General features: G+C 46.8%; 1 protein-coding gene across 2 annotated transcripts in view; it reads right to left on the bottom strand.

Moving 5' to 3' along the window:
• Window positions 1-13,707, bottom strand: part of LOC140387024 (contactin-associated protein-like 5) — a 1,394,308-nt gene that overhangs the window by 392,254 nt on the left and 988,347 nt on the right. For both annotated transcript variants that reach the window (XM_072470006.1, XM_072470014.1), the window contains exon 16: window positions 11,219-11,389. In XM_072470006.1, coding sequence (XP_072326107.1) covers window positions 11,219-11,389 — 171 coding nt within the window. The remainder of the gene's footprint in view (window positions 1-11,218; window positions 11,390-13,707) is intronic.

Genomic DNA, 13,707 nt, shown 5'->3' with positions numbered 1-13,707 from the left:
GCCCCTTTCAGTGACCTGTGGACCTGTACTCCTAGATCTCTTTGACTTTCAATACTCTTGAATGTTCTACCATTCACTGTATATTCCCTACCTGCATTAGACCTTCCAAAATGCATTACCTCACATTTGTCCGGATTAAACTCCATCTGCCATCTCTCCGCCCAAGTCTCCAAACAATCTAAATCCTGCTGTATCCTTTGACAGTCCTCATCGCTATCTGCAATTCCACCAACCTTTGTGTCGTCTGCAAACTTACTAATCAGACCAGTTACAGTTTCCTCCAAATCATTTATATATGCTACAAACAGCAAAGGTCCCAGCACTGCTCCCTGTGGAATACCACTGGTCACAGCCCTCCAATTAGAAAAGCATCCTTCCATTGCTACTCTCTGCCTTCTATGACCTAGCCAGTCTGTATCCACCTTGCCAGCTCACCCCTGATCCCGTGTGACTTCACCTTTTGTACTAGTCTACCATGAGGGACCTCATCAAAGGCCTTACTGAAGTCCATATAGACAACATCCACTGCCCTATCAATCATCTTAGTGACCTCCTCGAAAAACTCTATCAAGTTAGTGAGACACGACCTCTCCTTCACAAAACCATGCTGCCTCTCACTAATACGTCCATTTGCTTCCAAATGGGAGTAGATCCTGTCTCGAAGAATTCTCTCCAGTAATTTCCCTACCACTGAAGTAAGGCTCACCGGCCTGTAGTTCCCGGGATTATCCTTGCTACCCTTCTTAAACAGAGGAACAACATTGGCTATTCTCCAGTCCTCCGGGACATCCTCTGAAGACAGTGAGGATCCAAAGATTTCTGTCAAGGCCTCATCAATTACCTCTCCAGCCTCTTTCAGTATTCTGGGATAGATCCCATCAGGTCCTGGGGACTTATCTACCTTAATATTTTTTAAGGCACCCAACACCTCGTCTTTTTGGATCTCAATGTGACCCAGGCTACCTACACACCCTTCTCCAGACTCAACATCTACCAATTTCTTCTCTTTGGTGAATACTGATGCAAAGTATTCATTTAGTACCTCACCCATTTCCTCTGGCTCCACACATAGATTCCCTTGCCTATCCTTCAGTGGGCCAACCCTTTCCCTGGCTACCCTCTTGCTTTTTATGTACGTGTAAAAAGCCTTGGGATTTTCCTTAACCCTATTTGCCAATGACTTTTCATGACCCCTTCTAGCCCTCCTGACTCCTTGCTTATGTTCCTTCCTACTTTCCTTATATTCCACGCAGGCTTTGTCTGTTCCCAGCCTTTTAGCCCTGACAAATGCCTCCTTTTTCTTTTTGACGAGGCCTACAATATCTCTCGTTATCCAAGGTTCCCGAAAATTGCCGTATTTATCCTTCTTCCTCACAGGAACATGCCGGTCCTGAATTCCTTTCAACTGGCACTTGAAAGCCTCCCACATGTCAGATGTTGATTTGCCCTCAAACATCCGCCCCCAATCTATGTTCTTCAGTTCCTGCCTAATATGGTTCTAATTAGCCTTCCCCCAATTTAGCACATTCATCCTAGGACCACTCTTATCCTTGTCCACCAGTACTTTAAAACTTACTGAATTGTGGTCACTGTTACCGAAATGCTCCCCTACTGAAACATCTACCACCTCGCTGGGCTCATTCCCCAATACCAGGTCCAGTACCGCCCCTTCCCTAGTTGGACTGTCTACATATTGTTTTAAGAAGCCCTCCTGGATGCTCCTTACAAACTCCGCCCCGTCTAAGCCCCTGGCACTAAGTGAGTCCCAGTCAATATTGGGGAAGTTGAAGTCTCCCATCACCACAACCCTGTTGTTTTTACTCTTTTCCAAAATCTGTCTACCTATCTGCTCCTCTATCTCCTGCTAGCTGTTGGGAGGCCTGTAGTAAACCCCCAACATTGTGACTGCACCCTTCTTATTCCTGATCTCTACCCATATAGCCTCACTGCCCTCTGAGGTGTCCTCCCGCAGTACAGCTGTGATATTCTCCCGAACCAGTAGCGCAACTCCGCCTCCCCTTTTACATCCCCCTCTATCCCACCTGAAACATCTAAATCCTGGAACGTTTAGCTGCCAATCCTGCCCTTCCCTCAACCAGGTCTCTGTAATGGCAACAACATCATAGTTCCAAGTACTAATCCAAGCTCTAAGTTCATCTGCCTTACCCGTAATACTTCTTGCATTAAAACATATGCACTTCAGGCCACCAGACCCGCTGTGGTCAGCAACTTCTCCCTGTCTGCTCTGCCTCAGAGCCCCACTGTCCCTATTCCCTAGTTCTCCCTCAATGCTCTCACCTTCTGACCTATTGCTCCCGTGCCCACCCCCCTGCCTATACAAGAAACTAGTTAGACCTGAGCTGGAATATTGTGTACAGTTCTGGGTGCCACATTTTAGGAAGGGTGTGAATGCATTAGAGAGAGTGCAGAAGAGGTTTATAAGAATGGTCCCAGTGATGAGAAACTTCAGTAGTGAGGATACTCTGGAGAGGTTGAGACTGTTCTCCTTGGGGAGAAGGCTAAGAGGAGATTTGATAGAGATGTTCAAGACCATGAGGAGTCCAGGCAGAGCAGATAGAGAGAAACCTTACCCGCCCACAAAAAGGATCAAGAACGAGAAGGCTCAGATTTGAGATGATTTGCAAAAGAAGCAAACGTGATGTGAGAAAAAAAAGCTTTTTTCAGACAGCGAGTTCGGGTCTGGAATGCACTGCCTGGAAGTGTGGTGAAGGCAGGTTCAATCAAGGCATTCAAGAGGGCATTAGATGATCACCTGGATAGAAATAATGTGCAGGGTGAGGGGAAAAGGCAGGGGAATGGCACTAAGTCATGATGCTCGTTTGGAGAGCCAGTACAGACACGATGGGCCGAATGCACTCCCTCTGTGCCATAAATAGAAAAAAAAAACTTTTAAAACCAATTTTGAGAAGCTGCCTATTTACATGATCTTCAAATGAGTGTTGGTCATGTGATTGGCATCTGATTTATTAATCGACGCTCTGCAATGATACCTGGGTAGAGAAACAATTCATGCAAAGAGGGGTCAAACCCTCCACACAGAACATCAATTAACTTGCCTTAATTAGAAATTAACTTCATAACTCAGGAGAAGGTGGTAAATAAAATAAAAGGCAGACATTTAATTCCTTTCTTGATTTAGCTGCGTCTTTATTTATTTTGGTGCACATGGACTGAAAACTGGAGGAATATCCATGCAATGTTGGCCCGGACACTGGCAGAATCCAACCTGAGAATTAGACGTCAGCTATGAAGTTATACGGTCTCGCTTAGAACGCAGTGTCAAGATGTGGTTTCATGAACTTCATCATAAAAGGGTCCTTGTGTATTGCCATGTACGACTCATAGACATAGACTGCTGATCTGTGATTTAGTGTGAGCACCATAATAACACTCTCCCCAAAAAATCCAGAGCAGCAAAGGGATATAGGCACAGGACCATTCAGCCCATTGAGATATCTTCCATTTATGACCTGCCTTTATCTATAACTTCATGAACTTCATGAACTTACCACATTGAAAGGTGAAACATTCTGACAGGGCTGGACAGATTGGATGCAGGGCTATTGTCTCCTCTGGCTGGGGGAGGGGGAGGTTCTCTAACAAGGGGTCACAGTCTCATGATATGAGGTCAGCCATTTTGGACTGAGACGAGGAGAAACCTCTTCACTCAGAGGGTGGAAAACCTGTGGAATTCTTGACCACACAAAGCTATAGAGGTCAAGCCACTGAATACTTTGAAGAAAGAAATAGATAGTTTTCTAAACATTAAAGGCACCGAGGGGTTTGGGGAGACAGCAAGAGTATGACGCACAATGCTTATATTGAACGGTGGAGCAAGCGCGAAAGACCAAATGATCTACTTCATAGAATTTACAGTGCAGAAGGAGGCCATTCGGCCCATCGAGTCTGCACCGGCTCTTGGAAAGAGCACCCTACCCAAGGTCAACACCTCCACCCTATCCCCATAACCCAGTAACCCCACCCAACGCTAAGGACAATGTTTGGACACTAAGGACAATTTATCATGGCCAATCCACCTAACCTGCACGTCTTTGGACTGTGGGAGGAAACCGGAGCACCCGGAGGAAACCCACGCACACATGGGGAGGATGTGCAGACTCCGCACAGACAGTGAACCAAGCCGGAATCGAACCTGGAACCCTGGAGCTATGAAGCAATTGTGCTATCCACAATGCTACCGTGCTGCCCTATTCCTGTCACTAATTTCTGTGTTTACCCGCCCTGGCTCCCTTGCTAATAACAATCTATTTTGTTCTTAATTTTAATACTTTCAACTTATCCCCAGCCTTAATAGCTTTTTTCGTGAAATAGTTCCAGATTTCTGTTACCTTTTTTCTGAGCCAATGTATCTTGACATCATGGCTGAATGCTCAAAATGTAACTTTCAGGTAATGCTCCCTTGTTATGGATTCACCCAGCAAAGGAAATTGTTCCTCTCCATTTACCCCATCAACTCATTGAATCATCTTAAACATCTCAACATTTGGGACACTCCTTAGTCTTCCATAACTCAAGGGATACATGTCTAGTCCTGTCCAAATCAGGGCGTCAGAGCAGGGTGCAATATTAATCAAGACCCTATCTATCTCTGTCTTAAAGACACTCAGTGAATTGTCCTCCATAGCCTTCTGCGGCAAAGAGTTCCACAGATTCACCACCGTCTGCCTGAAGAAATTCCTCCTCATCTCTGTTTTAAAGGATCGTCCCTTTAGTCTGAGATGGTGTCCTCTGGTTCTAGTTTTTCCTACAAATGGAAACATCCTCTCTACGTCCACTCTATCCAGGCCTTGCAGTATCTTGTAAGTTTCAATAAGATCCCCGCTCATCATTCTAAACTCAAATGAGTACAGACCCAGAGTCCTCAACCGTTCCTCATACGACAAGTATGTCATACGACAAGAACAGAAGAATGAGAGGTGATATGATTGAAACATATAAGATTCTTAAGGATTTTGACAGGCTAAATATTGGGAGGATGTTTCCACTCTTGGGAGATTGTACGCCCGAGGGCGTAATCACAGAATAGGGGGTTTTTCATTTCAGAGAGATTTGAGGAAGATTTTCTTCCCCAAAGAGCAGTGAACCATTGGAATTCTGTGCCCCAGGAAGCTGTGGAAGTTGAGTCCTTGAATATTTTCAAGGCTGTGATCGGTAGGTTATTAATCAGCAGGGAAATTAAGGGTTATGGAAATAAGGCAGGCAGGTGGACTTAGTAAATGTTATATCAGCTATGACCTTATGAAACGGTGGCACAGGATCAAAGGGCTGAATGGCCGGCTCTTGTTCCTTATTCTTATGGTCTTTTGCCATTATTACGTGAGGGAGATATTACAAAATTGGGTCGAAGATGTAGCAGGCAATTTAGGGTTTAGACTGACTGAGGGAAGATACTGCTAGCATGGAGTCAGAGGGATATGCTCATACCCGGCCGAGTTACATTGTCCCAGTCAGACTTAAACTCATTAGTAGGAATACACAGGATTCTCCAGATCCATTGTTCTTCGGGACATTCCTGTCTGGCCAGCTATTAGCCCATTACAGGTCTGATGGCCTCTTTATCCATCAATGGGAGGTTAGTTGCATATCAGTAGCGTGGCTCTGTTCTTTTGTATAAAAGGGATTGGAACATCAAATAGCCAAGATAATAATGATAGGTTCAAGTCTCGAAACCCAGTTTGACTGGCTGGGCGGAGCTTAGAGAGAGAGAGAAGTAATGCTGTTTGGAACAGATAAAGGAGGAGGCTTTGGAAATTGTCAGAGATCATGACATTTTCCACCGAGGCAGGCTTTAGAAAAGGATTCTCAGAAGAAAAATTGCTTCGTAAATGCAAGTATTGCCTTTGTCTGCTTGTGTCAGGTGCATGAGAGTTGCATGTTCTGTTAAAGTGATGTTTAATGGGAACCACTGTGTTAAGGTTAAGAAACTACATATGATCTGTTATTGTTAAGGTTGAAGTTTAAAAGTTTAAATATTGTTTTCTTTTTTTTTGTTTTAATGAAATTTATTTTATTATAAAATAAGCAAGCCTTATTTCTTATATTATCTCTGCTGGAATGAAACAATCTTTCTGCACAGCCTTAAAACCTTTTTTAAAAGTTAAGGTTCTGACCAAGTCTCTTAGCCACTGTTGAGAGCTGACCAGGAGTCAATAACACCTTAACACCTTTCCTATTTGCACTTGAGAAGGCAGTGCTGTGCTGCCTTCTTAAACCTTGGCAGTCCATGTTGTATAAGTACATGGGTAGTTTTTCTGTAGTGATTTGACACAGTAAGTAAAGTCGCCATAGTCCCAGATGACCATAGGCTGCTTTCCTCTTTATGGGGGGAGGGGGGTGGGGGTGGAGTGTTGACTGGTGGTCATTTAACCGAGGAGCAAGGTTGAGAAGGCGGGGCCTTCATGGATGACCTCAGCCGGTATGGGGATTGAACCCACGCCACAGGCGCTGTTGGCTTGGTTCTGCATCACAAACCAGCTGTCCAGCCAACTCAGCTAAACTGGCCCCCGGCTTGATACAACCGAGTAGCTTATTAGGCCATTGCAGAGGGCAGTCAACGACACTGCAGTGGGTCTGGAGATACATGTCAGCCAGGCCACATAAGTGTGTTGGATCTCCTTCCTTGGATGTTTTTATACATTATGACTATTGCACCGGTGCTAATGACTGTGAAATGACTGTCTATTTGTTTCCATATTGGAATAGGATAATTGCAATAAAATACATGCTTGAACTGCATGTTCCTGTGTATTCTCATTACAAATTGATTAACTTTGACAAGATTCACAATACTCCTACTTTATTTAAATAAGTCACTAATGTGCCTAAACTTTCAGTTGCTGCAAAGTTATGGGGAATTATTTTCATTCCCAACATAGAAAAATAAGAAATATTTTTCTCTACTCCAGTCACTAATCTCCTTGCTACACAACACAGACATGGGGCGTCATTCTCCGCCGGCGGGAGTCTCCGTTTTGCCGGCGCCCGGGGGTTTCCCGACGGCGTGGGGCTGCCCCACAATGGGAAACCCCATTGACCGGCCGGTGTTACGGAGACTCCCGCCGGCCGGTCGGGGCAGAAATGTGGCGGGGCGGGTAGGAGAATTTCGCCCCTTGTTCGAAAAACCGCTGTGTGCGTGTGGAACCCTGTGAATATTGGATTGGATCTTCTTGTTGTGTGCATTGTGAGTCGGATTTTATTCTGTGCCCTTCGGCACGAAGAACATTTGCCCGTAACATGCTAAACGTGCCAGCTGATAAAGAGTGCAGCAAGGGCACTGGGGCGGTTAGAACCTGGTGACTGATGGCGCCAACAATTTTTCTTTGTGACCAATGGGTTGTAAGGACTGGGAAAGAAACAAAGGACCCATGGAAAAGAAAAAAGGGTGAATTCGAGGCAAATCAGGTGAAGGAAGGGAACGAAAGATTGGATTTAGTGAGAAAAAGGAAAATAATGATAGAAGGCGACAACATTATGAGGGACATAGACAGAGTGGATAGTCAGAGACGTTTTCCCAGGGTAGAGGAGTCAATTACTAGGGGGCATTTAAGGTGCGAGGGGCAAAGTTTAGAGGAGCTGTACGAGGCAAGTTTTTTTGCACAGAGGGTAGTGGGTGCCTGGAACTCGGTGTCGGGGTGGGTGGGGGTGGGGGGGGGGGGAGCGTGGAAGCAGGGACGATAGTGACGTTTAAGGGGTATCTTGACAAATATATGAATAGGATGGGAATAGAGGGATAAGGACCCCGGAAGTGTCGAAGATTTTAGTTCAGACAGCATGGTCGGCGCAGGCTTGAAGGGCTGAAGGGCCTGTTCCTGTGCCTTGTTCTTTGTTCTTTGGCACCACGCGGAACGCAAGCGATTCCAATGAGAAATGGTGCCGGAATCGCCGGTTCTGCGATGAACACTCAGGAGGCTGACAAGTTGCAGCTGCATATCACTCTCCACACACTTCACTCCCCACACACACCATTACAGCCAACAGCATGGCAGCAAGAAGAGAAACCCCGAGGGTTACCGATGCCGAGCTGGAGACCCCCTTGGACATGGTGGAGGAGAGGTGGATGACCCTGTACCCCTGCCCGGGAAGGGGGCTGCCAGCCACCGCCGTTCGCCATGCTTGGGCACAGGTGACAGAGGCCGTCCGCGCAGTTGTCAACACCATCCGGACTGGCCAGCAGTGCCATAAAAAACTGCATGACCTCCTCAGGGCGGCCAGGTGAGTAGGCAGCCCTGTGCCACTGGCACTAACCCTTGTAACCTGACCCCCACCCCCACCAACATCACCCCCACACCACCCGCACCCCCACACCACACCCACACCACGCTCACCCTCACACCACCTAACCATGGCCCAGGCGCTGGCTGACGTGGCACAGACACAGAGGGAGGTGGTCCAGTCGCAGCGGGATATGGCACAGTCACTGGCTGATATGACACAAGCCCACATGATGGTGGCACAGTCGCAGTGTGATGTCGCACAGTCCCAGACGGCGATGGTCCAATCCCTGTGCTCCATGATCCCGAGCATTCAGACCCTGGTCGGGTCCAGAGTGGGCCTCCAGGACTGGCAGCACCAGGAGGTGGGGGAGCCTCAGGGGATAGCTCTGCTCGAATCCCCATCCCATGGAGTAGCCTGGGGGCCATCCAGCACCCGAAGGAGGAGGAGGCTCCCGCAGGGGAGGTGCAGATACACCTCGGACACCCCCCCTCCTGTCCCTGGTGCACCTGGTGGGCAGCGGGCAGAATGGGGCAGCATCATACCACCCGGGATACCCGAGCAGCAGCCAATACCCTGCAGGCCCGGTTGCCCCAGAGGATGCCCACCGACCAGGTTGCCAGGCAGGAATCACCGTAAGCCACCTCCACTCCTGCTGTACCATCTGGGGAACCACCTAGACATAGTGTTAGGGCCCGTAAGGCCAGAAAGTTAGCACCAGTTCAGTTGGCACGAATGCAGGGCATAGGTTAGTAATAGGGGCTAGGGCACAAACCTGTAATTATTTCTTTACATTAAACACCTGTTACCACTGTTACAACCTGCCTCCATGCTCTGTCTGATGTGTGTGAGGGATGGGCTGATCTGGGCTGGTCAGGAGATGATGGGTGGGGGGATGGGTGGACGTTGTGGGGGGGCTGGGCTCCCCCACACTGACCGTCCCCCGCGGGAAGGGTTGTGGTGGAATGTGGGGTGTGGGGTTGTGGGGGGTGGGTGGCACTCATACGGCTGGTGTCACCCTGCAGAACCAGGGGCCAGAGTGAGTGGTCATTGGGTGTGCAGCAATATTGCCATGGCAATGGTGGTCTGGGACGAGACACCATCCCAGTCTCATGTCCCAGTCCCACGTGGGGTCACCCCGGCTGCTCATCCTGTTCCCCCATCATCCCTTCTCCCCAACACCTAGCCGGGTCCCCCCCATCCCAGCCAGTGTCCAGCCCGGCAGCCAGCAATATCTCCTCTCCATGTCCTACCTCCTCTCTCTCCTTCATCAGCCACGATGCCGTGAACCATGCCATCAGGTACTTGGCCCATCAGAGGAGGAGAATGGCGGAGCGCCTAGAGAACACCAGGCCGGGCCCTCTAATGATATGCCAATGGTGTTTACCGTACGTGTGTTCCGGTACGCATTGACGCCGCTGGTGAGGTGACGGAGAATCGCGATTTGGTGTCAAATCGACGTCCGCCGCGATTTTGGCGTTGGATCCTATTCTCGGCCCAATCGCGTTTCATGATTTGGCATCGGCAAACAGAGATTCCCACCCAAGTTGTCCAGCTCTTTGGTGATAGCAGCACAGAAAGTCAAAATTCCCCATCGCAACATCCACATTAAATCTATACGCTGCTCTTATAATGAAGGCTTTAAATCGTTCTTTTAAAACAATTTTTGATACCGCCTTTAAAATAAGTGAGAAAGGAATGCACCATGAATGCATCAAGCAATGAATTGCACGTTGACTAGATGATCCGACCTTCATGCCAATGCCCTGTATGGGTCAATAACTCTTCAGCTCAGTGTTGGTCATTGGATGGAAGAGAAAAATGGAACATTCTGGCAGTGCATAGCAAGTCCCTCAACATCTCAACTGGTCAGCACGTGGCTCATGTGGGGTTTGGTACACAAGGCATTGCAGTATTGTGGGAAGACTGGATGGACCAGGGAGTCTTTGTTCATTTATTTTAGTCTGGGAACCTGGTGAGCTTCTATCTTGTTGGGAACAATATACATATTTAAGTTTAATTCATGTTTGTATTTTGTGAGTCATGAAAGGTAAAACCTGGTTTAAGTTTCATTTAAAGTTTTGTGAGCTTAGTGACAGGAAGTCTGAGGCCCTGTTTATACGCATGCATTTCAATGACACTTAACAAATCTTGATCTGAAGAAATGGGTTACAAAGGGGTTAATGAATTAACAAACAAACTTAAAGTATAAACACTGTGCTCTTGCCTTACGACAGCAGACCAGAGACACTGGAAAAGAAAGAAGGGCAGTTCCATAAGACCATAGGTTCAGACTGTATGTGTATACCAGAGAGTGAAAATAGAAGGTCTAATCTCTCCAGGAGGAAATCCTGCAAGACTGCTAGGGAATTGAGTTTTGGGAACTTGTTCTTTTGTGTTTGATCTGATGTTGAATAATAATGAGTTTGGATAGTGATTGTTGGATGTCCAAGAGAGAGATTCCAGCTGAAAAGAAGCACCTTGTGAATAGTCAGAAATTCGCTGGAAGAAACCTGTTTGAAACAGCCTGCCCAAGCCTTGGTAAATCTTCACTGAGGTTTTGTGTCTGTAAGGGTAATGCTGGGATAACTGGAACAGTGTGAGTTTGAATCATTTTTTGGCGTTTGTATTGAAATCTTTCCACCCTTTTTGTCTATTGTAATATAGTTTTTTTTGTATTAATGATCGCAAATAAACCTTTTATTCTTTGGGTTAAAAGTACACAGGTGGACTCTTGTGAATGTGTTCAGGAACTTCCCTAAACAGTTTCTGAAAAAGCAAAGTTAGGATCTGCCAAGCCTGGTTTCACTCTGGGATCTGACTTACTCAGTGTTAACATCACGTGGCATCATAACAATTTGAGATGTTGACCTGATGCTAACTGAGCCATGCCAAATATTTCCAGAGCTTCCAGCTTTTAACTCAGATTGCAACCCAATGCTTTTCGCGGTCCGATGATACTTACAGTTCAGCTCGATCCTTATAAAGTCCTTGATTCCGAGATTCTCCAGGAAAACTCCCGAGGAAGCAGTCGTTTTGAAGAAAAATGAAATGTCCGCACTGAGCTCGCCGTGGAACGTGGGGAAGTGGAGATACGAGGACTCGGTGTTGAACGATGCTGCATTCCAGTAATTTCCTGTCGAAGAGTTATTAGTCTGTTAGAGAGGACAATCAATTTACTAGTTAAGCATAACTCTATCCATGGGATTTTCCAGCCCCACCCGTCGCCAGAATCATCCGGTCCCGCCGAAAGTCAATGGACTTTTGGCTGAGCTGCCCCACCCCCCGCGACAGATCCTGCCATGGTGAGACCAGAAAATCCAGGCCCATGTTCAGATTGTCACTTTACCATGGCAACACAGTCGTGCTCTCTCAAACTGTTGACCTTTAAACAACTTTTGTAGGGGTAGGAATCCCTCAGGGTAGCAACGTTCTTGTATGGCTGTGCAATTTCTTTTCATTCTTTCATGGGACGTGGGCATCGCAGGCTGTGTCAGCATTTATTCCCATCCCCAATTGCCCTTGAGGGGGCAGTTAAGAGTCAACAACATTACTGTGGATCTGGAGTCACAAGTAGGCCAGACCAGGTAAGGAGGGCAGATTTCCTTCCCTAAAGGACATTCGTGAACTAGATGGGTTTTTACCACAATCAACAAGGGTTTAATGGCCATCATTAAACTTCTCTCTCTGGCAGTATTGTAAAAGATGCGAACTCCTATGCTGGTAAACATCTCCTTGGATAAGTTGACCAGGTGGACAGTTTTCCACGCCTTGGCATGTTACCTAATCACGGCGGACGTACCACGATAACAGATCTGCGGCCTTTTCCCTCAGAACACCCTCTGATGTTACTCTGGCCAATTTTTGCCTGTTTACGCCAAAGGCAAGGCCAGAGAGGACCTCACATTTTCTTGGTTGAAGTTTCCTTGGCAACCTTAACTCTCTCAACCTTATTCATGTCAGTCCTTCCATTAAAGTGCCTCTTTAATTCTACCCTCTTCAACAAGATTGAGTGTCACTTCATCAGCTTTGTCCCCTAATCACTTAAGTAGCCCTTCTCTGCAACATCTTCATTTTAACAAAATGTTCTCTTTGCTGAATATTATTGTTCTATGTACAGAATACTGCAGGGAACTACTGGATATTGATAGCAGTGCCATGACCCCTAACCTGACAATGAGCTGCTAACTCAATGCAGACCAAGAAACAAACCCATAGGTTTCTGAGCCTATACGGAACCATAGAATGGTAGAGTTCTGAAGCAGGCCATTTGGCCCCATTGTGCTTTTCCTGGCTCCTTGGTAGAGCTATCCATCAGGTTCCTCCTCACTTTAACATAAGAACATAAGAACTAGGAGCAGGAGTAGGCCATCTGGCCCCTCGAGCCTGCTCCGCCATTCAATGAGATCATGGCTGATCTTTTGTGGACTCAGCTCCACTTTCCGGCCCGAACACCATAACCCTTAATCCCTTTATTCTTCAAAAAACTATCTATCTTTATCTTAAAAACATTTAATGAACGAGCCTCTACTGCTTCACTGGGCAAGGAATTCCATAGATTCACAACCCTTTGGGTGAAGAAGTTCCTCCTAAACTCAGTCCTAAATCTACTTCCCCTTATTTTGAGGCTGTGCCCCCTAGTTCTGCTTTCACCCGCCAGTGGAAACAACCTGCTCGCATCTATCCTATCGATTCCCTTCATAATCTTATATGTTTCTATAAGATCCCCCCTCATCCTTCTAAATTCCAACGAGTACAGTCCCAGTCTACTCAACCTCTCCTCGTAATCCAACCCCTTCAGCTCTGGGGTTAACCTAGTGAATCTCCTCTGCACACCCTCCAGTGCCAGTACGTCCTTTCTCAAGTAAGGAGACCAAAACTGAACACAATACAATTCATCGACTTCTTCGCGGAGAATGAATCGTCAGCAGAGTGGGGGGGAGGGGGGGGGGGGTTAGGTTAGCGTAGATTAGGGGGTTAATTAACGGTGGGACCTGTTGGGGAGGGAGGTGGTATTTGCACTATGTTTATATTTTCATGTACATTGTTTATATTGCTGTTGTTACAATGCCAAAAGATACCTCAATAAAATGTTTATTAAAAAAAAATTATTTGTTATAAATACAATATTGAAGGTCGATTCATGTGCTTTGAATAAACTTGAGGAGATGAATGAAGCACAGTCGCTTTAAAGTGAAGATGGATAAGTATTAATGAAGAAACTGATCTGCGTGTGGAGTGAGATGTGGTAATGTTGGAGGAGGTTAATGTGGCGTATATACCAGTTGGAATTACTGGCTTGTTAGAGAGCTGTGTGTTCTATGGGTGGGATTTACCCACCATTCCTACCAATGGGCCCATCGACGGTGACCCCCGCAGTGATTTCCTTGTCAGCGGAGGGTGCAAACAACAGGAAGCGGTAGGACCGGAAAATCCGGTCGCGAGCCAATGGTT

The sequence above is a fragment of the Scyliorhinus torazame genome, chromosome 2 (assembly GCF_047496885.1).
Source record: "Scyliorhinus torazame isolate Kashiwa2021f chromosome 2, sScyTor2.1, whole genome shotgun sequence".
Lineage (NCBI taxonomy): Eukaryota > Metazoa > Chordata > Chondrichthyes > Carcharhiniformes > Scyliorhinidae > Scyliorhinus > Scyliorhinus torazame.
Note: the sequence above shows the minus strand (reverse complement) of the source record. Positions and strands in the feature narration are given on the sequence as shown.